The 26054-nt window shown below is 39.4% G+C and overlaps 5 protein-coding genes across 16 annotated transcripts in view; 2 read left to right on the forward strand and 3 right to left on the reverse strand.

Annotated features, from left to right (window-relative positions):
• Positions 1-803: 803 nt before the first annotated feature.
• Positions 804-6638, forward strand: LOC119560334 (synaptotagmin-14). The gene is made up of 5 exons (XM_037873726.1): positions 804-1291; positions 1354-1515; positions 1594-1920; positions 1987-2213; positions 4185-6638. Exons 1-5 carry the CDS (start codon positions 1246-1248, stop codon positions 5166-5168), a joined length of 1746 nt encoding a protein of 581 aa, XP_037729654.1. The 5' UTR covers positions 804-1245; the 3' UTR covers positions 5169-6638.
• A 129-nt stretch (positions 6639-6767) lies between these two features.
• Positions 6768-9662, reverse strand: LOC119560333 (ATP-dependent RNA helicase SUV3 homolog, mitochondrial). Of its 2 annotated transcripts, none has more exons than XM_037873723.1 (6): positions 9237-9662; positions 8678-9181; positions 8312-8621; positions 8124-8258; positions 7430-8059; positions 6768-7370 (listed from the first exon to the last, which is right to left on the reverse strand). In XM_037873723.1, exons 1-6 carry the CDS (start codon positions 9544-9546, stop codon positions 6968-6970), a joined length of 2292 nt encoding a protein of 763 aa, XP_037729651.1. In that variant the 5' UTR covers positions 9547-9662; the 3' UTR covers positions 6768-6967. The 2 variants fall into 2 exon arrangements, with proteins under 2 accessions (XP_037729651.1, XP_037729653.1); XM_037873725.1 differs by having other exon boundaries at positions 8678-9170; positions 9237-9375.
• Positions 9663-10312: 650 nt separating this feature from the next.
• LOC119560378 (charged multivesicular body protein 3) lies at positions 10313-11558 on the forward strand. The gene is made up of 3 exons (XM_037873786.1): positions 10313-10473; positions 10607-10847; positions 10897-11558. Exons 1-3 carry the CDS (start codon positions 10429-10431, stop codon positions 11286-11288), a joined length of 678 nt encoding a protein of 225 aa, XP_037729714.1. The 5' UTR covers positions 10313-10428; the 3' UTR covers positions 11289-11558.
• Positions 11426-15494, reverse strand: LOC119560377 (melanization protease 1). Its single transcript, XM_037873785.1, has 4 exons — positions 15275-15494; positions 14918-15081; positions 12368-12536; positions 11426-12316 (listed from the first exon to the last, which is right to left on the reverse strand). Exons 1-4 carry the CDS (start codon positions 15342-15344, stop codon positions 11592-11594), a joined length of 1128 nt encoding a protein of 375 aa, XP_037729713.1. The 5' UTR covers positions 15345-15494; the 3' UTR covers positions 11426-11591.
• A 5008-nt stretch (positions 15495-20502) lies between these two features.
• LOC119560458 (complexin) overlaps positions 20503-26054 on the reverse strand; it is a 29624-nt gene continuing 24072 nt past the window's right edge. For 9 of the 11 annotated variants that reach the window (XM_037873912.1, XM_037873909.1, XM_037873905.1 and 6 more), the window contains one exon: positions 23707-25238. Coding sequence is in view for 2 of the 11 variants with exons in the window: in XM_037873914.1 (XP_037729842.1) it covers positions 22635-22696 (62 nt within the window). In the remaining 9 variants the exon portion in view is untranslated. Of the gene's footprint in view, positions 22697-23706; positions 25239-26054 lie in introns of those variants that run through there. The other 2 variants (XM_037873914.1, XM_037873913.1) reach the window with 1 other exon arrangement.

The following is a 26054-nucleotide window of genomic DNA, read 5'->3' on the forward strand; positions in this document are numbered from 1 at the left end:
AAATTTCACTGTGCACCATGACAATGCATGCTCTCACACACACATCTCAAAGCAGCGCATTTTTGACCGGCCAAAACGAGGAAATTGATAGTTCATACGCCGTACAGCACCTTATTGACCCAATGACTTTCCGCACATCAAGAGAAGAATGCGTGGTCAACGATTTTTAAGCGTTCAAAAACCGTGTCTTGGAGGTGTCTCAATCGGAGTAAGTAAAGTGCTAGACAATCGGTATGAGCGCATCCCAAAGTGTATAAATCTTTCTTGAGAATTCTTTGAAAAACACTAATACCATTTTTGATGATAAATATTCGCCTTTTCATTATTAGGCCAGAAATATATATAGCAACCCGCTGACCAGTTGGAAACTGAAATCACCATGAAAAGTATTTTTACGTGTCCACTCCTTTTGTTAGCTCGGGTATTCTGTTTCCTATTGGAATGCGTTCCCCACGCACACTCTCCCGGTGCGCTTCGACACCACGTGAACTGCCGTCAGCGGTGACATAATGTTGAGGGTTTCTCTTTTCCTTCTAAAATGTAATTAAGCATATAGTTTGAACCAATTTTTATAAAAAAAAACCGGTGGCCATTTGGTGCGAAGGTTAGTGCTCACGATTCCCAATTTGTAACTTGTATGCGTGAGCGTTAAAAATCTCGTCCTCCCCATATACAATATTATAAGCAACAGTTGTTACTGCAATGCAACTGTCAAACCAGAGCTTTTGCGAACGCTTTTGTACACATTCTGGGGTAGAGGGATTAAGCTCCGAAGTGTAAGCTTTGAGACAAATTTTCCATCCAGTGTATTTGCAACTAATCCGATTCAAACCACGGGTCCTAGATTGTTTATTTTCTTATTTATGAAACGGCCGCTGCCTACTCCGCAAGACTTATTAAAAGGCCCAGACGACTTTGCGAAAACGAAAGTGATTACTAGAATATTGGAATTTGCTCTTTTATCATTTGTTAAAAAATTTCACGGGTCTCAAACATCGGTTGCCTGAATGCGTTAAGGCGAATTTGAATTCCGCAGTGTCCCAAACGACTCATTTACTCTGATTCTCAGCCTTTGTTCTGCGAAAAATCGATTCCAGGTGTCCTGTGCCAGTGTGCTGTCATATTCCCGAGCTTTCGCTTTCTTATTGCAGTGAAAGCAAGCTATAGCGACTTGCCTTTCGGTCCAGGTGTAATGAGTTCAGTGTAGAGGACGTTGTTTTGGCCAGGGTTCTCGCATGAGCCAAGATGATTGTTACGTCCGCTTCTGGCTTGGATAGCACTCCGACGTTAGGTATGTATACGGACCACCCAAAGCACCCCCTTCTGACCCGACCTGTCGATCTAAATCATCAGGCACCGTCGAGGTGACCACGCTGCTGGGCGCCTTCTTCGGCGTCCTCGTGCTGCTGCTCCTGCTGTTCCTGTACATCAGTCGCAAGTGCTGTTTCCACTACCGCCATGCCATCAACTGCTGCGACGAGCGCCACCTGGCGGCCAAGTGCGTGCAGAAGATCAGTGAGTACAAAGGACCGGGCGGGACTAGGACGTTCCCCAGGTGTGCTGACTCGAGCTGACCGGTTATTGTCCTTTCAGCACGGAAACGGCGCTACGAGAACACCAGTTCCGACTCTGAGGAGGATATCCTGCGGCGCCTGCGGTGGCACCAGCAGCATCAGATGGGCGAAAAGCCGGGCGGCTACGGACTGGGGATCAGTCAAGCGAATCCGCTGACAGCACAGAGCTTTAACTACCACCAGACCGGAGCTGACCTGCAGCGGGTGACGGTGACGCGTGACCCCTTGGCCACCGCCGAGCGGGGCAAGGTCGGGATCCCGTCCTCGCACAGCGAGTGCAGCTCGAACGACTCCATGGAGGCCTCCGTGGACAGTCATACTGGCATCCTTATGGCCGTGAGCAAAGGTAAGGCTTCCGGGGTCAGGGGCAGCTAATTGACATGCGTCTCAATGGGTCTTGACTTCTTGACAGCCACAACCCCTCACCCGGCAACATCTTTCCGCAATCCGTGTGCAGAACACCGAGCCAAGACGCAGGCTCTAAGGTACCAACACAGGGCCGAGGTGGCTGCTCCACTCAAAGTAGAAAAGGAGCGGGACAATGTGGTGGTGGTTCCGATCGGCAGTACCTACAGCACCAGCAACAACAACTCAAGTGCTACCACTAACAATAATACCAGCAACAACAATAACGATGACGTAAGTGGTAATAAATTCAAAGGTTTCCCAGCAAATATCTTCCAACCGGAAAAACTCTCAGTAAACCCTCTTGAACTAGGTAGGGACCAACAAACTAACCAACCAACGAAGAAAATTACTAACCCACTCGGGGTGACTCGGAAATCTCTTTGGGTGAAATTCTCATTTCGCCGAGATCTTTATGCCTCTGCTATAAATCCTTTAACTTAACTATTAAAGGTTATAACATGAAAGGAAGCAATGTCATATGTTGAATGCGTCAAGAAAGCGTATGTATCAGGTAGCAGTAAGCGATTCAGATTCTAGAGATACCTGCGCAGCTTAACTTTGTTTCTGTAAAGTGCCACGCCCACTCTAACGCCCACAAACCTGGTTAACAAATTTTAACAGAAGTGTATTGGTTTCATCTATAGTTATCAATTAACCCAAAAAAAACTTTGACACGACCAAAAAACGCCTAAAACTGTGGAGCCCACAGATTTGATTTTTGAATAAAAATGTCTACAGATTGGCAAACTATCGATTGACCTAAAAAAAAGTTTGTCATGCCCACGAACGACCATAGCGCTACCCACAGTTTTGAAGATTCTTATACCCGTTACTTGTAGAGTAAAAAAGTATATTGTATTCGGGCAAAAGTGTTCATAGGTATAGGGAATCAGGACCACTAGCCGAGTCGATCTAGCCATGTCAGGCTGTCTGTCTGTCCGTGTGAACTCTGAAGCTATTATAGATAGAAAGTTCAGATTTCCTACAGTTTAAGTGCTAGAAAAAAATGTTTAACTGAAATGAATTGTTCTCTTTATCTAGCAATTGCTCTAAAAAATGTTTATATACCCTTGATGTACAAGGCTTTCGGGCTCTTAGAAAATTAAAAAATAATCACCGAAAATTTACGATAACGTTACATTTTAGTTTACGGTAATAGTCTAGAACAGAGGCCTGTTTCCCAAAAATTTGTGAAAAAATTACTCCCAATAGGCCGCGATTTCTTAGCAATTTACGCGCACAAATTTTTCTGCGGGAATGAGTGGATTTCTTTTGATTAAATTTAAAAGTTGCCTGTTTTGCTATAAAAACAAAGAATCTTTTTCAATGACTTTAAGTGAGTTTGATTTTTGTTTTTTTTATTTTTTAAGATTATATTTCTGACCAAGTTTAAAGTTTCAGAAATCTAAGCGTATACAGACGAACATGGCTAAATCGACTCGGCTAATGATTCTGTTGTACTTTACATACTTTCCGAAGAATCTAATATACCTTTTTACTCAATGAGTAACGTGTATCAAAATAAAAGCCACATCTTTTTTATTAAATACTTACATATAAGAATAACTTTCAGAATCTACCAATACACATTTTTTTATTAAATATTTACATATAAGAATAACTTTCAGAATCCACCAATACTGACAACGAAATATAGAACAGGCCTAATATCTAGCTCTGAAATTGGTTTACAAAAACTACAAAAAACAGTATACCTTTTTAATCCCGGAGTTGGGATTTACCAAGAAAGTAAGGAAGCTATGACCCCAAACATTTTTTAAAATAAGTAATCCTCCTTGGACCTCGGTTTATTTAGATTCACAATGCGAAGTTATATGTTGGTCATCCATAGTCACTCGAGTTCTTAAAGATCCATCGAGGATGGACTGGCCTGCTATAAAAACAACTACAGATTTTTGTCAAAAAAGAAAAAACTACTTGCTTTTATAGCAAAACACGCAACTTATAAAATCAGTTAAAAGAAAACTAGGGGCCTGCTGTTCTGGACTATTACCAAAATATTTTTTCTATTTTAACACTATCCAACTAAATGGGACAAAAAATATAAGAACAGAAAAGTAAAATTTTCGTTAATTTTTCCCGATAGTAACTGATTTCTAGTTATCTCCATGACTATACAATGTATATAAAATACAAAAGTATAACCCCACTGACTAATGCGCACAACTCTGCTCTTTGCAGGAACCCCTGTTTGACACCAGCGATCTTCGCTCGATTAAATCGGATGACCTACTGGTAGGGGTTGACCCCAAGGGCACAGCTGTTCAGCGCGGACCCATCGAGTTAGAATTGTCATTGCTGTACGACGCCCCCATGCGGAAGATGACTGTGCACGTGATGCAAGCCAGAAGCATTCCGCCTTTGGGCAGTGGTCAGCCCACCCACACGCAGGTGCGGATGCTGATGCTGCCCAGCAAGAAGCAGAAACTTAAGACCAAGATCCGCAGCGGCGAGAATCCTCAGTACATGGAGAGCTTCCTGCTGCACCGTGTTAACCCGGAGGAAGTGAACAACATGGGCCTTCGGGTGCGGCTGTACGGTTGCGAGCGGCTCCGCAAGGAGCGCCTGATTGGGGAGGCGTACGTTAGCTTCGCGACTGTGGATCTGGAGCTGGAGACGAATCTGTGGCTGCCGCTCGAGCCCCGTAACACATCCTCGGGTCTGGGTTCCACCAGCGACCTCATGAGCTTGGCGCGGTCGGAAAGCGCAGGCTCCACTTCGTCCATGCAACACGGGGGCGTCTCCGAGTTGCTGCTGGGCCTAAGCTACAACGGGGTCACCGGAAGGCTGAGCGTAGAAATCATCAAGGGCAGCCAGTTCCGCAGCTTGTCGCTTAACAAGGCACCAGACACCTACGTAAAGATGGTAATGGTTAGCAGCATAGGCCAGGAGATATCTCGGGCTAAGACTTCAACCCGTAGAGGCCAGCCCAACCCGCTCTTTAAGGAGACATTCGCCTTCCAGGTGGCCCTGTTCCAACTCAACGACGTCACTCTGATGATCTCCGTGTATGCCAAGCGGCACATGAAGAAGAACGAGATGGTCGGCTGGTTCAGCCTCGGCCTGAACTCGTCCGGATCGGAGGAAGTGGCCCACTGGGCCGATGTGTGCGAGATGCCCAAGGGCGAGATGCTGGCCCGCTGGCACGTTCTGGTGGACTCCTGATTCGAGCAGCTGGGCCAGCCCTCTGGACGCAGCGGAAAGACCCTCCGGAAGCTGGGCCTGGCTGCGTTTAAGGACCGGTCCCGCGAGAAAGATTTGAGAAAGTCGTGCCTGGAGGACGATGGTGCTCAATTCCCTGCAGACAATGCGGTTGCAGTCGATATTGAGCCGGGCCTGGAACTGGACTTTGTTTGAAGCAAAGGTCGGTGTTTGTGATTTGTTTTTACGGGGGTCGATTCACTAACGATGGCTGGTGCTGTCGAGTGTTTAACCCTGGATGAGACCGACTAAATGGTTTGGATCATCTGATCAATCTAGCCTAGACTGGGCCATAAATATTTGTAGTTTGGAATCAATTTGGCACACATTTTGTTCATAAAATGTGAGAAATATGAAAAACTAGAACGGAATAACAGAATTTTGAAATTTTATACGCAATGGTATGTGGCACGTTAAGTGCATGTAAAATACCAGTTCATAAATTACTACTCAAAATTTGAATTTTATGATTGTTTGTGATAAAGAATACTATTTGAATAACCTGAGGTGCGAAAAGAGTACGCATATGTACGTTTGTGCGTCATTTACAGATAAGTGACGAATTTTTGTAATTAACCTTTCTGCATCTTATATTTAAATATTAAGCCCGGCATAGGCTGCCCAAAGTCTGTTAAGACTAGCACTTTTTTAATACAGAAAATAAGAAAACCGAAAATACATACATAGGAACAATTGTAGTTAATACTTACATACATACCTAAATACATCATACCTGCAAACTTACACACATAAATTAAAACAACTAACTCTTGCTATTTTGATCAAGAGCCATGCTCATGTTCCAGTTTTGATATCCAGAGAAAGACAAAGAAGTATCGGTACCTTAGAATTCAAACGCACAAGACATCTTCTACATCAGAAGAAAAGTTGGCAAAACAAAGTTGATAGAAATATTGGAACATACAATGCATTACATGCATGTGGATTTTATTAGAGCTTTATTTCGAATTAGGCATTGGACAACTGAGCTGGAAACTTAGGGTCCTTAGATTGAATAACCGACGACTTGGTCGGTATGGTTCGAATATTTAAAGCTGAGCGTTTTGTTTCAGCATTGAACAGCATGAATTACGTAAGTTTAACTTATAAAGAGAGATAATTGAAAGCTTTAAAAAATACCTAAACTAATTTATTTTTAAACTCAAGTTAAATCGAAACATGAAAAACAAGAACTATTCAGCTATTCCCATGCTCATGCAATAAACTTAATATTCATTTGTATGTAAAACCATATGAATGTATTTTGCAATTTATAGTATTTATATCTTTTTAAAATCTGTATGTTTTGAGTGTCGAATATTTTATAACCACAATTCAAGTGAATGTGTGTTCGTTGTTACAACAAATGCGATATATAAGCTAAATCTACAACTTCATGTTGGATAAAAAGCGAGGCTAAATTAAATCAAATTGTCAAAAACGTTAATGTCAGTATTACACATTTACAAACAGTACAACAGCGGTTAGCCTCGACCCAAGGTTTAGGATATTGTCAAGTATTTCAGACTTTGATAGGATCTCCCTCCATTAATTACAAGCAAATAAAGTGATTCTTTTTTTTTTTTGAGACAGATAACATAACATCTATTTCTACTCTTCAATTTAAACAATTAAATTGTCATTGTTGATTATCAAAAGAATAATTTTAGTATTACTTAATTGCCACTTAAAATAAAACGATATTATATTAAAATTAAAACTATCCGTTTTTGCTTAGTCTACCAGCTAGTCCTAGCGATCGTTTATTTTCTACGTTTTTTTCTCATTTTTCCGCCGCTTCCTAAGTAATGGTCCTCATCGTCACCATCCGCAGTTGCTTCCGTGCTTTCCTTAGTTAGTGTGCTTGAATCGCCGACTTGCTGGGCGCCCCATTCCCTGCGTAGCTCACTAAGCATACCTGGAGTCAAAAGGCCTTGCGCGAGCAACCTTTCGGTAAGGCGTCCACGCGATGCGCTGGGAAGACGAGGCTCCTTCACATGGGTCGCTCGGCGCATTACGTAGCTGTGTGTCTCTCCGTCCTGGCTAGCCTCGGTGTTTTTAAGCAAACGAGTTATTTGAAAGACGCCCTGCTGTATAATCTCATCCAGTTCCTTCTGGGCTTCCCGCACGTTGGCTGCCTCGGGAAAAAGATCCACGAACCGATAGCTGTAAGAACAAGGCGAATTAGGATAGATTTTAAGTCAGTCGACTTCTGTTAAACTTGCCTTAGCCATAGATACAAATCCATCACGTCAAATACGGCCTCTAGATGGACCAAGTCCAAGATAGTCTTCGGAAGCTTAAACGGCCAGCCACAATTTTTTTTTATGAAATCAAAGGTAATGTGCTCGTTGCGGCTATATTGTCGAGCTACCTTTAAAAACATGGAACAAACAAATGGCATTTTACGATTAATGGGAGCACAGCAAAAAACGTAACGAGCCCGCAAAGGCAGCGGAACATGTTGTATCATTTCGGCCAAGAACTTGAAGTCTTCAATGTTGCACATAAAGTATAGGGAATCGTCAACAGTACACAGATTTACAAATATGTCCATTAGGTTGCTCAGGGTCGAGCTCGGCAAGTGGTAAGCGTAAAGCTCAATCTGATCGGCTGTTGGATGCAGGCCAGCCTGCTTCAACGGCTCAGGGGTTTGAGCCAATATGCGCTGAAGGGTCTGCAAGTCCTCCGACTTAAAGGCAGTTACAAAGCCGTGCTCCCATTGAGTTCGAAAGCGGCCCGCTCTTCCCGCTATCTGAAGGGCCGAAGAAACCGATATTGTGTCGATCTCACGCTCTCCTCGCTCATTCATCGCCGGCTTGATCAAGGAATAGAATATAATTCGACGAATGCTCCTGAAAGTAAATATCGTGCGTTTTTTATCTGGCCGGAGCCCAAATGTTGTAACATCTCACTTACAGGTTCAAGCCCATGCCAATGGCGTCTGTCGCCACCATTACTTTGCAGCTATTGGCGGGATCATTAAACTTGGCGGCTTGGGCGAGCTTTGTACCAGGAGGCAGACCTCCATATATAACGGCAACCTCCTTTCCTCTAGAAAACGTTTTTCAGAAATCATTCGGATAATATGAATTAGTTTTACTGACCGTGCTTCTATTTCACGCGAAACCGTATATATATCATGTTTGCTGAAGCAGACGATGCAATCGCCGGCCACGACATTATCCAATGAACCCAAGGCAGTGCTCTCTACTGTTAGCTCCGTAAGCCGATCGTAGCGCCTCACTTCAACTGTTTCATTGGTCGTCTCGCATATCTTCTGCAAGAGATCTAATGCACCTGGCTCCCCACAAACGTGGACTTCATCTGCGATCAGGCCGAGAAAGGCCCGTGTCCAAGCCCATCCGCGCTGAGGGTCGCGAATCTGCTGTATTTCGTCGATTACAGCCACCTCATCTAAAACAGGAAAATAAGATTGTAACTGGTTCAAGAACAGGAAGCGCATCGATTACATGGAGTGTTGACCGATGTCATTTCCACAGTGCACGCAACATGGTTGGCTGGCGAACTTTCGCTGATGCCAAACTTGCGCTCCTCTCCGGTCACCAAATCGCAGGGTGTGCCGCGCTCATTAGCCTTATTGTACACCTCTGTAGCTAGAAGCTTCAGGGGTCCACAGTAAACCCCGGACTTCGCACTTAGGTACCTCTCCATGGCGTGGTAAGTCTTTCCGGAGTTTGTGGGTCCCGCATGAAACACGATCTTCCGGGTAATGGCGCGAGCGTTGGTGTACCAGTTCGCGGGCTGCCTCAGGTCGGAGATCTTCTTCAGGTCGTCCATGCAGTCCAAGTGCGGAAACACCGTCTTTGCGTGATTCAGGAAGTATGGGAAAATGTCATCGATGTGGCCCGCTCCTTGTGTAATATCGCTAAAGGTAATGTGCAGGTCCACAGGAAGATTCTCCGCCTCTATGCAGTATCTCCGGAACGAGCCGAAGGCCTGCTGCTGTAAATAGGCTTGGAACGAATGCAAATAAGACGAGGGTGGGCTATAAAATCAGAGCTCACGTACCGTCTAGCCCGTTTTCGTTGCAAAGAGACTTGATTTCGCGGCGTTGGGTAAACTTGTTGAGGATCTTTAGGAGCTCAGCCTTTTCCAGTTTGCCCACCAGCTCGGATCCCACGTCCTCGGAGTCGGCACTAGCCTGCACTTGCACCGGCTTGAACAGCGCGGACACGTTCGTCTCCGGCTTTTTCCGGGAGAATTGCAGGCCCGCCCGGTGCAGATGTCGCAAATTTGGAGCTATCGAATAACACGGACGCAGGCAGTGTGGCTGCCGGACAACGCCCAGCAGGCTGACGCAGCGCCTGCAGTTTTGCATGGCCGGCCACTCCAATGTAAAACAAGCCCGGTTTTAATTCAACAATTCGCTTAAATCAATTTGCAAGCCCACGTTGTTAGCTCTGATATAACAGAACGGGCGGTGCAGCCGTGGCTCAGCTGATTGGAAGGTGGCGAATGCTTATGCACTTGACGTCATTAATCGGCACTAATCGATAATTTGTAAAGGTAATACCCTCTGCACACAGTTGCTTAGTACCCTCTGCACACAGCCGCGTAATACCCTCTGCACACAGCCGCCTAAAATCGTTGTTAATTCGTGTTTACACAGAGAATCGCTGAAGAAAAAATCACTGATAGGCATACACAATCCGTAGTCGAAGAGAGAGGACGTGCAGATTGTGTTTTTACGAAAAAAAAAAAAATGGAAGACACGGAAGAACGCAAAACTCAATACAATTTGAAAGCTAGCATGTGGAATGTTTTTTGCGGCAAATAATTTCTCCATTGTTTTTAGCGAATTGATCAAGGATGAGAGAGACATTCAGGCAAGCGTTTTGATGATTGTGAAACAGATTATAACCATTGAAAGCCATTTAAGTATTTATAACAACTTTTTTGCATACGATTCTGTGACTATATCCCTTTTAAACTAACAATTTTGACCAGTATTTCTTCTAAAAAAAATGACGAAAGTAGTATAGTATATTAATCACCCAAACTCGTCAAAAATACTCAATAAAAGACTTAAATACTGTGTGTAAAAGCGGTGAGGTATCGAATCGCTCCTCTCTAAAGATTATTCAAACGGTGGCAACGCTGTGTATTGTTTGTCAGAACCGAAATGAGTCACTTGGACTTTTAAACGAAATACGAGTTTTAGTAATACAAATTCTCAACAGTTTACGTTTCCAACAGTGCAATGGGCTTATTTGGCAAAACCCCAAGTAAAGATCCCAAAGAACAGGTAACGAAGCAGGGGCGGCGCAAAGAGGTGCTCGAGAAATGATGTCATTCGAGTTTGTTTTGATTTTACCTTGTATGTTTGTATACAGCATTTTGTATTGTATATCTTGTTCTGCTCTATGTATTCCGTTTAGGTGCAGGAGTGGACGCACAAGATACGGAAAGAGGGCAACCAGCTGGATCGCCAGATTCGAAGTATTCAGCGGGAGGAGGAGAAAGTGAAGCGCTCGCTCAAGCAGGCGGCCCAGAAAAATGACCGTGACACCTGCGTCATTCTGGCCAAGGAGATTGTGAACGCTCGAAAGGCCATCAACCGCATATACACGTCAAAGGCGCACCTTAACTCTATCCAGATGCAAATGAAAAACCAACTTTGTGAGTCAGTGTCCTTGCTTCTCTTACCCGACTAACGACCTCCTTCCAGCCACCTTGCGGGTAGCCGGATCTCTGCAAAAGTCCACGGAGGTCATGCAGGCCATGCAGAGCTTGGTGCGGTATCCCGAGCTGGCCGGCATCATGCGCGACATGTCCAAGGAAATGATGAAGGCCGGCATCATCGAGGAGATGTTAGACGAGACCATGGACTCGCTGGAGGAGTCTGAGGAATTGGAGGAGGAGGCGGGCAAGGAGGTGGACAAGGTTCTGTGGGAGATCACGGACGGCAAGCTCGGAGAAGCGCCCCTGCCCCCAGAGGCTACTCCGGCGGACAAGGCGTCTGCGTCTGCTGCCCGCGTCGAGGTTGCGGTTGAGGAGGATGATGACGAGGGCGAAGAACTGCAGGAGATGCAAAGCCGATTGGCTTCGCTGCGATCTTAGATCATAGACTACTATGCGGATTGCATTTAGATTCCAAAATAGTAGCAAGTGATTCCGACTGGCAGGCCTTTTAAAATCCTAAACTACAAAACACCCGTCAGCGCTTTACCATAAACACCAAAATAATCTTCAGAAACTTATCTTCAGTTTTTATATTTTAAGTGAACATTGCCCCAGTTCAAGTTGTTTTGAACGTGTTGTAATTTACACAATATAAATTTATTTATTGTATAATTTTCCTTGTATTAAAAATCGATATTTGCTGTGGCATGTCTCAACACTGGTAATTTATATAAGCTAGGACTAGGACCTAACATTGTTCTCTATCCAGTCCATATACGCCGCCACCCTTGTGTACACTCCCGGCCATCCCTTTAAGCCGCAGGGCGTGGGTCCGTAGGACACCACTCCGGCAATATAGTAGTTAGAATATCCATTGGAATAGTCCTCAAGCAAGAGAGGCCCTCCGGAGTCACCACGACAGGAGTCGACACCCTCAACTCCGCCGGCGCACAGCTGGTTGGCAGTGACAGTCCTGCGTTGGCTGGAGTAGCGCTGATTGCAGACATCGGTCGACACCGGATCCAAATCCGCCTTTAGCTTAATGTTGGACGTGAAGTTCGTCTCGGTACGACCCCATCCGGCCACCACCACCTTGCGGCCCAGAAAAATATCGTTGCGTTGCGACGCCAGAGAGGGCAAGCACACTGGTGAGATAAAGTCAGTGTACTTAACTTCGTCCTGCAGTCGCAGCAACGCGATGTCGTGTAACTGGTCACGGGAGTTTCCCGGGTACTGTGGGTGCGGAATCCGCTCTACAACAGGGCAGTCGATGTAGGGATCGTTGCAGTCCCGCCGACCGTTTTTGCCGGTCGTGCAATCCGGATTGGTGCTCGCGTCCCATTCGCCCAGGCGCGCTCCAGTCAACTGCCAGTCGCTGGGAATGGCCGAGACGCAGTGTGCTGCCGTGAGCACGTATCGATTGTTTATCAGAGATCCACCGCAATGGTGACCTTTCAAGTTACCGGCTAGTGAAGAAAAGGGTCAGTCTTGAACCAGGGCGGATTTTGATCACTCACGCTTCGTGTACTCAATCAGCGCCATCCAAGGGAACTCGCGCTTGCCTGTCTCCTTGCCGCCCACGACACGGTCTGCAAAATTTTCGCCACAATTGGGGGCCTGAGGCAATAGACTGTTTCCGGGGAGTCTTGAAGGACTAACACGCATGCGGCTATTTGCACAGCAAATCTAAGAAAGTGGTATAAAAACAATTTTTAGCTGATCCCTTCGATGAGGTTTATCTATTTATACCCATACTCGTAGAGAAAAATTTTATATTCCGGGGTGAATCAAAAAATCGTCAAATGAAAAACGATTGGAATTGGTATTTGTTCCCGGATTGTAAACATCTTAACGAGGTAAAAAGTTGTAACGATCGCATCAACATCCAGAATTTCGGATGTCAGTGAGAAAATTTACTGGATGTGTACAATGTACATATGCATGCATTTATTAAACCTAAGCCCAGGTGAATTGGTTAGTGACGTTAACCACTACCTTTCTTGACCACAAAATAAAAATGATTGTATATCGTCCTAGCAAGCCCAATCGACCTGGAAATTAAGGGGTTAGGTTGGGAATGGATATTAAAAAATACAACTCTGGCAATAATCTTTATAAAAATAATTATTGATGAGTATGTTCTTGTCGGCTTGGCCATGTAGTTTTAAAGCTTTATAATCAAAAACACTTTATTTTGACACTAAACTATTTTAATAATTAAAATAATGTTAGAAATGGCCCTTTTAGTAAAAGTTTTGGTTGCCATAACATTAGATTGTGTTGCGAGATCTTTAAAGTCATTTCGCAGTACCAAAAATGTCTTCACAGATTGAATAATTTTAAAATTTTTGGTTCTAGGTATCTAGAAGAAAGGTTTGGGAAGATTCATGTCTATAGTTTTTAAACTAGGCAAAATGCCTTCACAAACAGCATGCTTTTTCTATTTTCTTCTGGATATTCCAACGGGAGTTAAAAGAATACATACACGTAGGATCGGGATGTGATTTTACCTTGATCAAGGTATTTATAAAAATAAGAATTCGAAAGATTCAGGCTAATAGCTTTTACACTACCAAAATATCCTACATTTTTAATTAAAACTTGATCTGCGAACACATATTTAAGGAAGATCCTGATTTTTAAGTGATCCTGATTTAGAATATATGTACATTATAGGGTCGGAAACGTCTACGTCACTGCGTTGCAAACTTCTGACTGAAATCCTTATAAACTATATAAAGTGGAAAATGTATTTAGGTTGTCTCAAAACGGTGTTTTAAGGTCCTGGGAAAATTTAAATGGTGTTAATAAGCTCGATATAAGAAACTTAAGTTCTACCCGTTTTGAAAAACCGGATAAGAATTATTGTGGACGTTAGTACGCGTAGGGACTAAGCGCACCAGGAGAGTGTGACTACTCCGCATTGTTTTAAAATCTTCAGTGATGGTATGGACAGAAAAGCTTTCACTTAAAAAATTTAAGCATGAGATAAGCAAATTGAACCGATCTCTCATTATTTTTTTAATATTCTTCACCAAAATACGCGTCGATTGGTACCAAAACAATTGCAATACAATACCTTATTGCAAAGTAATGCAACTTAAATAAAAGTTAGTCCTTTTTCAAATAAAGGCCTTCAATATTTGTCGTATTATAAGATTAAGACAAAAAAAATTTGTTCTACAACTTTTTGAAAGCCGTGATAGTGTAGCGGAATAAAAGCTAGAAATGGCTAAAATTCAAAGGAACTGATACTCCTCAACGCCTTATGCTAAGGTAATGCTAATGATAAATTTATGATCTATACACTTTAATTTGATATAATTGTTTTAACTAAAATCACTGCTAAACTAGACCTAATTTAAATTTTTAGGAACATGTTTTTTAGATTCGTTTAGAGCAAATAACTCATAAGGTTTATTTGAAATCCATGAAAACTATGCAATCCTGATTTCTGGAAGACAAAAACCTTTTTAGTATAAGAGAAGACAGTTTGGATTTGGAATAACTATAAATAACACTGTGAAAAATTGTTTGGGTTTTGAAATGTAACCACAATTTGGACTTCACGTGCAGAAAGTACACATCGAAATAAGCCAATGCCCATTTAGGTTTCTTTGGCTTAGATCGCGTTGGGGTCTCTTAATAGCGATAGCGATATAGCGATATAGCGATATAGCAATATAGCGATATATCTTATAATACAAATGTATTATACGATCTTTCTTAATGTTTCTCATTCGTCACGCTTCATTAAATTCGAACAGCTAATTGCCTACACAGGCAAATTTTATTGCTGCGTCCCGAATGAGGAAATATTTATAAAGTGTATTTATTTAGTAAATCTTTTAATACATTTTCGTCACAAAAGTTGATATGCCTACAATGGAATCATCATCAAATTTGAATTGAAAATCGGCAATACCCTATAAATTGACCGGTAGACTATAGCTACAAAAGGCTTTAGAATGTTGAATGTTTGCAAGACAGAAAAATTTAGTTTACGGCTACCAACGAATCAACTTCTTCAATTTTAGTATAAATCTTAAAAAAAACTTGGTACTTACGAGGACCTGTCCATTGCGGAAACCACACTGGCTGTTTCGTAGAAATCGTCGGTCTTGGTCAGAAACCGCTCCGCGTTGAACCAGTTCGAAGAGATACCCACATTCCCTCAGGGTGATGCAGGTGCCGCTGCTCTCATCTGGCGTTGTGCAATACCCAAAGATCTCTGGGGAGCAAAGATAAAAATAAAACCCAGATTAGTAACACGGCGGGTACAAAAGTGGGAATGGGAATTCCTACGAGCTGAGATCGACTTGGCTCCACTCGACGGGTTGAAGTTCAGCACTGATAGGCGATGGCATTGTGCTTTAAATTGATGTAAACAATCCTCAACTGCGCCTGGGACTGGCTCTACTTGCCTTGTGCTAATGTGCTGCTTGCTCCCACCAAGAGCCCCACTAGAACGACCAGAAAAAAGTTTGGTTTCATGGTGATATCTTGGCTTCTCGGCTGCACTACTCAAACGTAAGTGGAAGAACGATCCGTTGACTGGGCGCCTGCTGAAAACACACTGACTGCGGCTGGGAACTGGTGAGCGGACGAGCTCCTCTTGTTCTAAGGTGGAGCTTATCAGCGGGGTCTCTCCCAGCGACTGGTTCGACTTGGTGAAGCACACCAGAACTAAGAGAGGGCAATTCTGGGCTTGCCTTTGTTTAGACTACTACCAGATGAGCTTATAAACGCTTTCTACTTCGAGTTCGCTCCGAGGCGATCGAAGCAGCATGACTTGTTCGCTCTTTTTGCTTAATGCTCATCGGGGACCCTCTCAGGAGAGTGTGGGAAGGCGAAAAAAAATAACGATCTGAGTGAAACTCCAAGCGAATGGTATCGAAAAACTAAAAGGATTGCATCCCAAGATGAAGGATGCCGAATGAGAAAATTTAGAAAGTATATTTACTTAGTATAGTATAGTATATATACCTATTTAGTCGAATTTAAAATCATTTTTCGTCACAAAAGTTGATACAAAAACCTGCGTGCGATCGTCTCTTTGTTTTGTTCTCGTTAACTTTTGTTTGATTGTATTCGTTGAAACGTATATAACTGTAAGAAGGAATCGTTTTCCCTATAAAGTATATATATTCTAGATCAGGGTCATTAGCCGAGTTTAGCTAGTCATAACCGTCTTTCCGTGCCTCTGTCCTTCTATACAATTATTTAAAATGAGTATTAGTTATTAAGTTAGCTGAGTAAAGAGTATATAATAGTTGAGGCACTCTACTTCAGCCCTCTCTCTTGTTTTTCAATACATATGTAATTGAAGTACATTTCAGGTGAAGTTAGCTTCCTTTTTATGTTATAATAGTTTACCTTTTTTCTGGTTGTTGTCAACAAATATAAAGTTTCAAATTTAAAAAGAAGTCGTTGAAGTGTTTGAACTAAATATTCTTATATCTTGCTTACAATAGAGTTTGGATGCGGACAAACAAAATTCAAAGTTTGTTATAACTCAAAAGATAAGGTTTAAAGTTAAAAGAGAAATCGGTAATCGCTTTTGAAAGATTAAAAAAAATAATAAAATTGAATTTAAAAATCTTTTGGCGATAAATTAAAGCTATTGTTATAAGACAAATCACACTAGAACAAAATACCTCTTAAGCGACATATAGCAAAACTCGGTATCTTTAGTAATTCACAAGATACGGGCGTACGAAATTGAGCTATTTAAAGCAGTTTTTCCGCCAAGATAGCGTGTCTTAAAAAAGTGGTAGAACTAAAACGAACATTATCTAAGCTTTTCAGGACCCAAAAACAACGATTTGGAACAAGCTGACAAACTGACAAACAAAATAAAATTTTTTTTGAACGGAGCATCTTAACAAACGCGTCTTTCGACGCGTATTATCAGTAAGAAAACAAATTAAAATTTGTAAAGTCTTGGTATACAATCTTTTTAGTTTTTGCAATACCTTTCGATTAGTGTATTACTCGGTATGGGGTATCGATTGGAGTAGTCGCCTTCGCACACTCTCCTGGTGCGCTCACTCACTACGTGGACTGTCGCCCACAGTGACTCCACCGTAATTATATTTTATTAAACTCTGCTCTTTTATTTTCATAGGTTTGCAATTTCTGTTTCAATTTTAATTTTTTTTACATACAGTAGTAGACAACTATACGGCTTTGAGCACGTCCGATGATATGGAGATCCTACCCAGCAGATCCACATTTCAGCGCTGCACACTGGGCCAGCCGATTCGATTTTTGGCCAAAAATACATTTTTTTTTTAAGAAAATGACCAGACCGAGTATGGAGTCCTTTTGATAATACATTAAATTAATTTATGCCAAAATTTCAAAGAATTAGGCCAAGTAGTTTTCTTTAACCGTATTTTTAAAGTAAAAAATTCATCAAATATTGATGGAAATGAAAAAAATTTGGAAGTCAAAGATGCTGATGTAGCTGATCGACTTCTTAACAAATCTTTAAGAAGTCATTATTTTCAACAAGTAAAAAATATTAAATAGCTCGTATGTCTTATTTGTTTTCTAAAAGAAACATTTTCGTTGATTTCTACTGTTTTTTTTTTTTAGCAAATGAGTACTTTGCTTTTCGAGTGCTTTTGAGTGCCATCCACAAATGGAGTCATTACATCAAAAATAAATTCTTTGATTAATTACTAATATCGCTCATCGCCGACTCGATTCGGTTTCTTGCCTTAGTTTTCAGTAATTTTAGTTTTAATTGAAGGCTTAATTTGAAGTCGAACCATTTTCATGAGCTTTACTAAGAATGCCCAAGAGTATGCCGTATTTTGTCTATTTCAGGTTTAAATGTACGTTTTGCGCGCCAATATTTGATTTTAGTTTGCCTAACATCTAAAATCTACTTTTTTCATTCATTCCCGCTTCTTTTATTTCTGAAACCAAACAATCGAATGAAATATCGATATTTCGAAAAGAGAAATATCAACTTTTTTGGCTCGTCTCAAAAAAATGTACACAATTTTTGTCATTCATAAGGGAGGACTAAGGTATGCATAAAGGTATGCTGCATTTCATGCACTTCCTTCGGATGAGAACTAAAATATATTATAAAAATATAAATGTAGCTTACATAAATAGGTAGTCGAAGGCCTCGTAGCTAGCACTACCCCCTATGTTAGGATTAGTTTGTAAACTTTACTATGATCTTAAATAAATAAATAAATAAATAAATGAAGCATACTTTTGTGATGACTTCAGAATATGTCAACTTAACATTAAACAAATTAAAAAACAATGTCGGAAAAAATTTGTATGAAAAAAAGAAAAATATGGCTCAAACTAACAAACTAAACATTTTCAAAAAATCATACAAAATATAAGCAAACTGATTTTTGAAAAATTCTTTTTGTAATTACTATTATTTTTGTTTGGAGAAACTTTTTGCATCAAAAAATTTAAGTTTTCAAGACGAGGAAAAAAGTTTAAAAAGTAGATTTTTACACAAATTCGTCCTCTTCAATAAGTACTGAATGGGTCAAGAAATGTATTGTATCATTCAAACGGCATTTAAATTACCTTTCCATTGATGTCAAAGTTTACAAGAAGTAAGTTCAAATTATGAGTATACTTAACTTTTGTTTCGTCAAAATACTTATGCCGACCAGTGTATTAACCTATTTGATTAAATTAACTTGGTTTAAAGTAAAAACTGAGCAAAAACTCTACAATTTACCGACTAAGGGCGGGGGGTCTCGAGTCAATGATAAAGTCCCTGCTAGCTATTTGTCCGAAAAAATTAAGGACCAGATAAACTTGTCGGAAAAGCAAAACGGGTTTCTCGACTGCTATCATTATATCGAGCCAAAATACATAATGAGACGTCATTGGTGTAAAGAGAAAGTCGTAAGAAATCGATCTATATACAAAACAGTGCAGCAACACCAATTTCTAGCTGAAGTTACAAGACTTGACCAATAGTGTTGCAACCAGGTTTTTAAGAAAACTTGCGCTTAATACAATACAATGTGTATCTATAGGTACTTCTTGGCCATTTGTGGGAGTAAATACCAATTTTCGACCATCTTATATGGATCTTGGAGTGCCTGCAAATTTTTTTTAATGCTTTCTTTTGTTTTAATTTACTCGTAGAGTATGTTATATTCGTCAAAAAGCGTGTAACAAGTATACAAAACATATATTCTTAAACAGGATCTCTAACCGAGTCGAACTAGCCGTTTCCGTTTGCTCGTCTCACCGTCTGTCTGTCCGTATAAACAATGAGATCTCGAAAAAGCTAGAAAGTTGGGACTAGGCATGCAACGCAAGTTTATTCAACAGTAACGCCCATAAACGCCCATAAAGCTAAAACCTGTCTAGCGCCCATATTTTTAAAGTTTTTATAAAAGAGTAAACGGGTTTTTGTATTGATTATCCATCCATTAAAAAGTTACACGTAAATAAAGGAATCGACCAGGTGGCGCTGTGGCGTGGTGTACAATCTTGGGAACAGTTGCTTCGCTCTTTCAAAGAGTTTGAGTTTACTTGAAAATGGGCAAGGGGGCTGGCTATAAGTGTGGGTTTCAGTAAATGCAAAAAGTAAAATAAATGATTTCAATTTGTTACAAGTGCTTTTAAGTTCAGACCGAAAGGTCCGGATGCGAACGGAATAGCACTTGGCCAACCAGCCCTCAAGTTGGCAGTTCAAATACAGGGGGTGCGTGTCGCCCTGTCGTTTGCTCAGTGGCCATTAGATTGCTGATTTAATGCCATTGGCCACTTCAAGAAAGAGTGGACGTCGTCAATTTTACCATTTCATTTGACAATGCATTTCATTAAGATTTACCTCCGGCTTATCTCTGAGCTGTACTTCCGTCTACTTCTATTAAATTAAATGGGAATCTGTGGGCAGCAACTGTATTGCCCTCGCAGATACTTTTGTTTTGTGTTAATAAACACGGTTCTTCACACTTGGCTGACTGCAAAGTGCTACGACGGTGAATCGTGTGTTCTTTGTATAATTAAAAGCCGTTTTTGCATTATTTATAAGATCCAGAAATGCGCTGTTGCTCATTGGGCTGATTCTTACGACTAGTGATAAATGTTTCGCACGTTTCAGGTAATATTAGCTTTATTTATACTGAATTGAATGCGTCAAAATCTCACTAAGTCGAATACTGAATCAGTTGTACCGAAATAGCGATTAACTTTTTAATTAATCTAAATATGTATGTCTGCAGGAAATAAAGGAACTCTCCGTATTGATTTATCGAACGTAAGCCATGTCAAGAAAGTTTCATCTCACTCCCCTTTTTTCCATTCACCCGTTTTTGTTAGGAATGATGACTACGATGCACAGCCATGTGAGAGTAGAGAAAGGATGGGAAAAAGACTGCATAGTCATCAGGCACAGAGAAGTCTACGAATTCCAAACATTTAGGAATGTCATGTCTAAACAATGCTTCTCGCGCAACGACAGCAGCTTGAATTGTTAAGAAAAGTCTTACCAAATTCCAATAAATGCGTCCTACAAAGAAAAATGTGAGAATAATGAGTTGTGAAGATGGTGAATATGGGGCCATTTGGCTTTATTAAGTTCGGCTGCGTGGGGGTAGGACAACTGTCATCAGAGTAATGAAAATAAAATGCGCCAATACAGGAATTTTTTCATAATGCATTTAAAAACTTTTTATTGGAAATTAACTCGTTCTATACTAAAGTACAATTCAACAGTAAATACAAGACAACATATTACAATGCAATTTAATATAATTCAATTTAAATCGTTCAATACTGGTAGCCGCTACGGTAACTGCTTACTCGCACTTGACAGGGCAAGAATGTTTATTTAATGGACAAGAATTTTGGTAAACGTTTAATTTTTTATCAACCAAAAAATAGGCATTCGCTAAGTTTGATACGTTTTCGAAATGCCAGTATGCTGGTAACTATTACTTAACTGCAATCGGTTTTGTTGGGAAATTTGAAGATGTCCTTTTAAATAGATGCCTACAAGGCGTTCTAGCAAATATTTGTATTAAAGAAAGTTTTTCGGAAACAGGGACTTTAAACAAAGGCTAGAAAGTGGTTTTCGTGGTATGAAAAGAGTGGTATGTCTTGGTGCACGTTTTAAAACTATTAATCGATTTCCTACTCTTAGAAAATATCTTAAATCTGGTTAACTGAAACAAATGCTTTAAAACAGTTTCACGGCCGTTATATTTTAGGGAAAGTTACCTAAAATGGAGTTTAAAGCAACGTATTGCCATGAGTCAATTTTTAAATTATTTTTCTAAATTATAACGTCAGAAACAATTTTTAGGTTACTATAACTAAATTGTAGGTAAAACCAGTTTCCCAGTGTAGATAACTCATTTGGCTTTAGGCATACATCTTTACAATTTGATTTCTTTCGTCTTTAATGAATTACACGTTTTCTTGTATGTATATATTAAATCGCAAATTTATGATTAATAAGGGTATGAAACTTTAATATATTATTATGAATTTCTTGTATATATATTTCTTTATTTATTAATTTACTTGATCATATCAATATATGTATATATGCAAGTATAATTCATAAAACTTTTAACAATAATTTCAGTCGGTCATTTGGTATGTAAATTATATATACTTAGACTATATTGTTATTTTCGATTTTTTGCTTTCCCCTATTTTTATATAATTTAAATTGTAAAATCATGTGATATTTAAAATTAAGACACGAAATCGTTTAAGTTAGATATGATTGTTTGAATGATTTTTATCTTTTTCAAGTTCTTTTAAAAGATGGCAGCTAATCGGAATATCAAGTAGAAGAAATTGGAAAGGACATTTTCGCCTCGGCAAGCCGAACCAATTTTTTCCTTTGTATAGTAAGAATTTATTCCAACGGAAATGCCAAAAATTTGTAATAACACGCATTAGTCGTTGAGCAGATCTAAAAATAAACAAGAATTCTCTGCATTCAGAAATGCGTGTTATAGTTATAAGGACCTTTACCTAATACTAGACTTCCAGTAGGGTCAATGGAATTTCAGGTACTTTAAGAATCTTATGAATTATTTGGCAATCAACGAAAATATTTCAGCCAAATATATTAATCGTATTCATCCACGAATGCTATAAGAAAATGCTCTTGGCACCGTTGAAAGACTCTGGGTATGCTATTCTAATTACTTTAAACTAATGTCGTTGTTGATTCATCTCTCATTTCACATTTGGTTTCTACGATTTCTTCTAGTCGGTATATGTAGACTTATTATTTTGTTATATTTTACTCGTTTTGCCTACGGAATGACAGAAGTTAAGCCAACTCTAATATAGCTCATCTTGTTTCAAGTACAAAGGAACTAACTGCTTCATTGTATCAATGTGCGTTGCTTAGCGCTTAACTAATAAAGTTTTAATATTACTCAAGTATCCAACATTCCCAAACATGTTAGTACTAAAATGTGGTTTCTCGCGCTTGAGAAACCCGATCTACAACTTTCTCAAAGAGGGGACAGGTAAAATTGTCATATAGTTTGGTTGTTACATTATAATTGAGTAAAAGTGTGTCCGGATATCGAAATCCTTTAATGTAAACCTAGTTTAAACACAAAAAATATTATCGCCGCCTTGAAAAGTCCTGGGTGGATCAGGATCTGGCAGGTAATGCACGTTGGAAGGTTAAAAAGAGCACCATGCTCTTTTTTCACATAAACACATATGCCCAAGAGGGCCGGTACGCGTGTATTTGTGTAATCTGAAACCGAATCGTGGCGTGACTCTCAACCTTAAGACCTTTGTTTAGAACAAGTTTCTCAATGGGCAATTTTTAAAAGCATCGCTAAGACGTTTTTTCAACTTGGCTGAAAGTATAAACAAGACAAAATCAGTTAATTTGCACACAAAAAGAGTGAAAGTCTTGAATAACTGAAAAAAACTTCCTACGAAATAGACATGTTTAACTGCATAAAAAACCGAGCAGGAGAAAAATTATAAACATGAAAGGGAATAGTTTGTTTTGAGTTTTATTTTGTTTTTACCCTCGGAAAAAGAGGAGAAATAAATACTTTTCCTAATGGAGTTTATTTCTACTTGGAGAGGTCATCAACTTTGTCGTCAGTGGCTGCGGAATTTGAAAAGGACATGGGTGTATGTCATGTGTTGTGTGGTGTGGTATGGGCACAAAATTGATTGGCTATGCTATTACCTACCTTTTCAGAATGTTGTTGAAGGCGGTTGTTACACAACAAAAATTACATAGCCCAAGAAAATCTAATCGTTTTTGTATATATAAAGTAAATACTTACTCTTTTGATGCCCAACCCAAATTGGTTCAGATAACGTAGATAACTCATTTACGTTTTTGCAAGGAGTATTTATAGGACTGATAACATGGCACATTCCCATACACATTTTTACAGAGTTTTCAGCAGTATTAACGGCTGTACAGTAGATCAAAAATAGGCAGCAGGATGTTGGCCTTTCGATGTACATTTGTACAAAGTTCTGACATTGAACTCACAAACTCATGGATGTACATAAATTCTGGTGTGACTGTTTTGAACTGCAAGACAGACACTTTGAGGAGCAGAGTTAGACATAGATAGACAGATCGATTATGACAGATACAGAGAGAGAGACAGAGAGAGATAGAGAGATAGAGAGAGACAGCGAAAAGAAGAGAGACACGTACACAAAGACGGAAAAACATATAGACCAACAGTCATGCCAAATCAAGTTAGCTATACGTATCATATATCAGGCAGGTAGAAAGTTCGAGTGTGATCAGGACAATGTATTTGGTCGCATTGAGTGTAAGGTTGGTAATAGTAACGCTTGGGCTTCCGACTCGAAATGAAAACCAAATGTATTGTAGTGTTTTCTCATATATATTTATACATATATATTTTTTTATTATACCTTTTGTTTTTCTTTGTTTCAATTAAATGTTCAAAGTAACAATATAATTAATCAACTATTAACGATTTTCTTAAGTTTTGTTTTTATTTCTGTTTTGTTAATTCATTTGTAGTGTATAGAACGTCTTTCACATCTAATAATGACTTGAATGGTATTCTTTTTAACATTTTTATTTATAATTTTTGTCTGTTGTTTCTCTATTAAATTCATTTCCCTATTAAGTTACACATATATATATGTATGTATGTATATATATATATATATATATATATATGTATATAAATTTTTCATTATATGTGGTTTTGTGAACTTTCTGATATACATATAATTACATTTTCGTTACTATAATATAAACGGTAACACAATATTAACAAATTATAAATGAAAATAAAATCGGCTGAACCATTTAACATTTCGAACATTTATGATTACTTTAAAAACTTGGTTACGATTGAATAATATGTTTCATTTGTTGTGTTCGTTTTCTTTATTTATATGTATTCAATATATTAAACAATTAAAGTTACCTTCAACTTCATATATGTGAGTATCTGAGAGAAAAACGCAATAGATATAGTAGAATCTAGGTAAACATTTTCTATAAATATTTAGAAAGCCATTACTTTATAGATTTTATAGTTTCGAGCTTGAAGAGATCATAGCTAAGATATTTGGATTCCGATTTAGTAACAGGTGTGCGATTGGGAAACCAAAGCTAGGGATTTCAAATACTTTTCCTTAGGGTAGAATCACCTTTTCTTATCATCATCTATTCGCTACTCATGGTCTAGTCATCTGAGCCACGTTAAGGCATTCATTCATCAGTTTCATCGTTCCTAACTTTGTATGGAGCGAGGGGGCACAAGAGGATTGCTTTATTAGGTTGACAGAGAGGGGCGTTAGAACTTTTTACTTTATTGCTGTCCTACCAATATGCGTAACATAAGACATCTGACATTTTTTAGCAGATCAATGGGACGAAGCTTTAAGTGTTTAGTTTTAAAGATACAGATATCAGCTGGCTAACGTTGATGAAGAATGTGGAACATTTATCTTTTTTTCCTTACGCAGCTCTTAATGCAAGTTTTACACATATTTCGTTGCTGTTTATTGGATCTGTACATAATTTCAATCATTTATAACTCTATATAGTCAATTAAATGCATACGCATGTCACCATGACCATGTTATGTGAGAGTACACGAGTGTGTATATGGATTGGAATAAATGGTAAGCCACATCCAAATTAATTCACAACGTTTAAAAATAAGATAGGCGGAAATTGTCGCTTGCAAATTGCGATGATCTAGTTTAGTTGATGCTGTTGATCATGTAGCTAGTTGTTTACTTCTATTGTTTGCTTGAATAGTATAGGTTTCTCTTATAGTACATATTTAGATACTTCTGTAGTTGATGTTGTTGTTGATGTTGTTCTTGTACTGGCTGTAGGCGTTTTCTTGTGCTGTTGTTGTTGAGAGTACATGTCTAAGAAGGACCATCAAATCGTAGTTGTGAAGAATTGGTAGAATTGTTGTTGATGTTGTTATAATAGTTGATATTGTTGTTGTTTCGTGTTGTTGCAAATGTTGTTCAAGTTGTTTTCAGATATAGAATTTGAGGCAGAGTAGAAGTGGCGCAGATAAAGGATTTGAAAGAGAGTGTTTTAAAAACAAAAAGAGAGAAAGAGAGAGAGACAACAGAGAAAGAGAGAGAGATATTTATATATATAGAATGCAGTGTGATTAGAACATTTATTATAATTAGTATATTTAGTTTAATTCAGTTTAATATGACAAGAAACGAAAATAAATACAACTGAGAAGCTATGTCCGGTTACCCGGAGTACAACTGTCCTTTCCGACTGCAAGACTGCTTCGATTCAGTACAATATGCTTATACATATGCGCTCTTCGTCTAAACTCTTTAAACAGTGTGTTATTTTTGATTTCACAGTCAGGGAGGGCATTGTACAAAAAATCGCACATTTCATACATGTGGGTGTGGGTAATATGAAATTAGGATGTATGTTTAGACTGATAACACATACACGAGCCGTTCATGTCACAAATCGCATGCAAAGTGAAGTCCATTTTTGATTTTCCGTAGTCTTAGACAATTTTACGGAAACCTAAAAGCAGTTAACGGTGCAATAGAAAGTGGAAAGTGCCTCGATTTAGGACGGAGACGGCTCGTTCTGTTGTACGTACAATCATGCATACGGTAATGCGATTTGTACCTTAGAAAATCTCGGTGAAATACCGTTTGGGAAACGTATATATTGTATACACAAATTTAATGGCA

Source organism: Drosophila subpulchrella, unplaced genomic scaffold, assembly GCF_014743375.2.
Source record: "Drosophila subpulchrella strain 33 F10 #4 breed RU33 unplaced genomic scaffold, RU_Dsub_v1.1 Primary Assembly Seq354, whole genome shotgun sequence".
Lineage (NCBI taxonomy): Eukaryota > Metazoa > Arthropoda > Insecta > Diptera > Drosophilidae > Drosophila > Drosophila subpulchrella.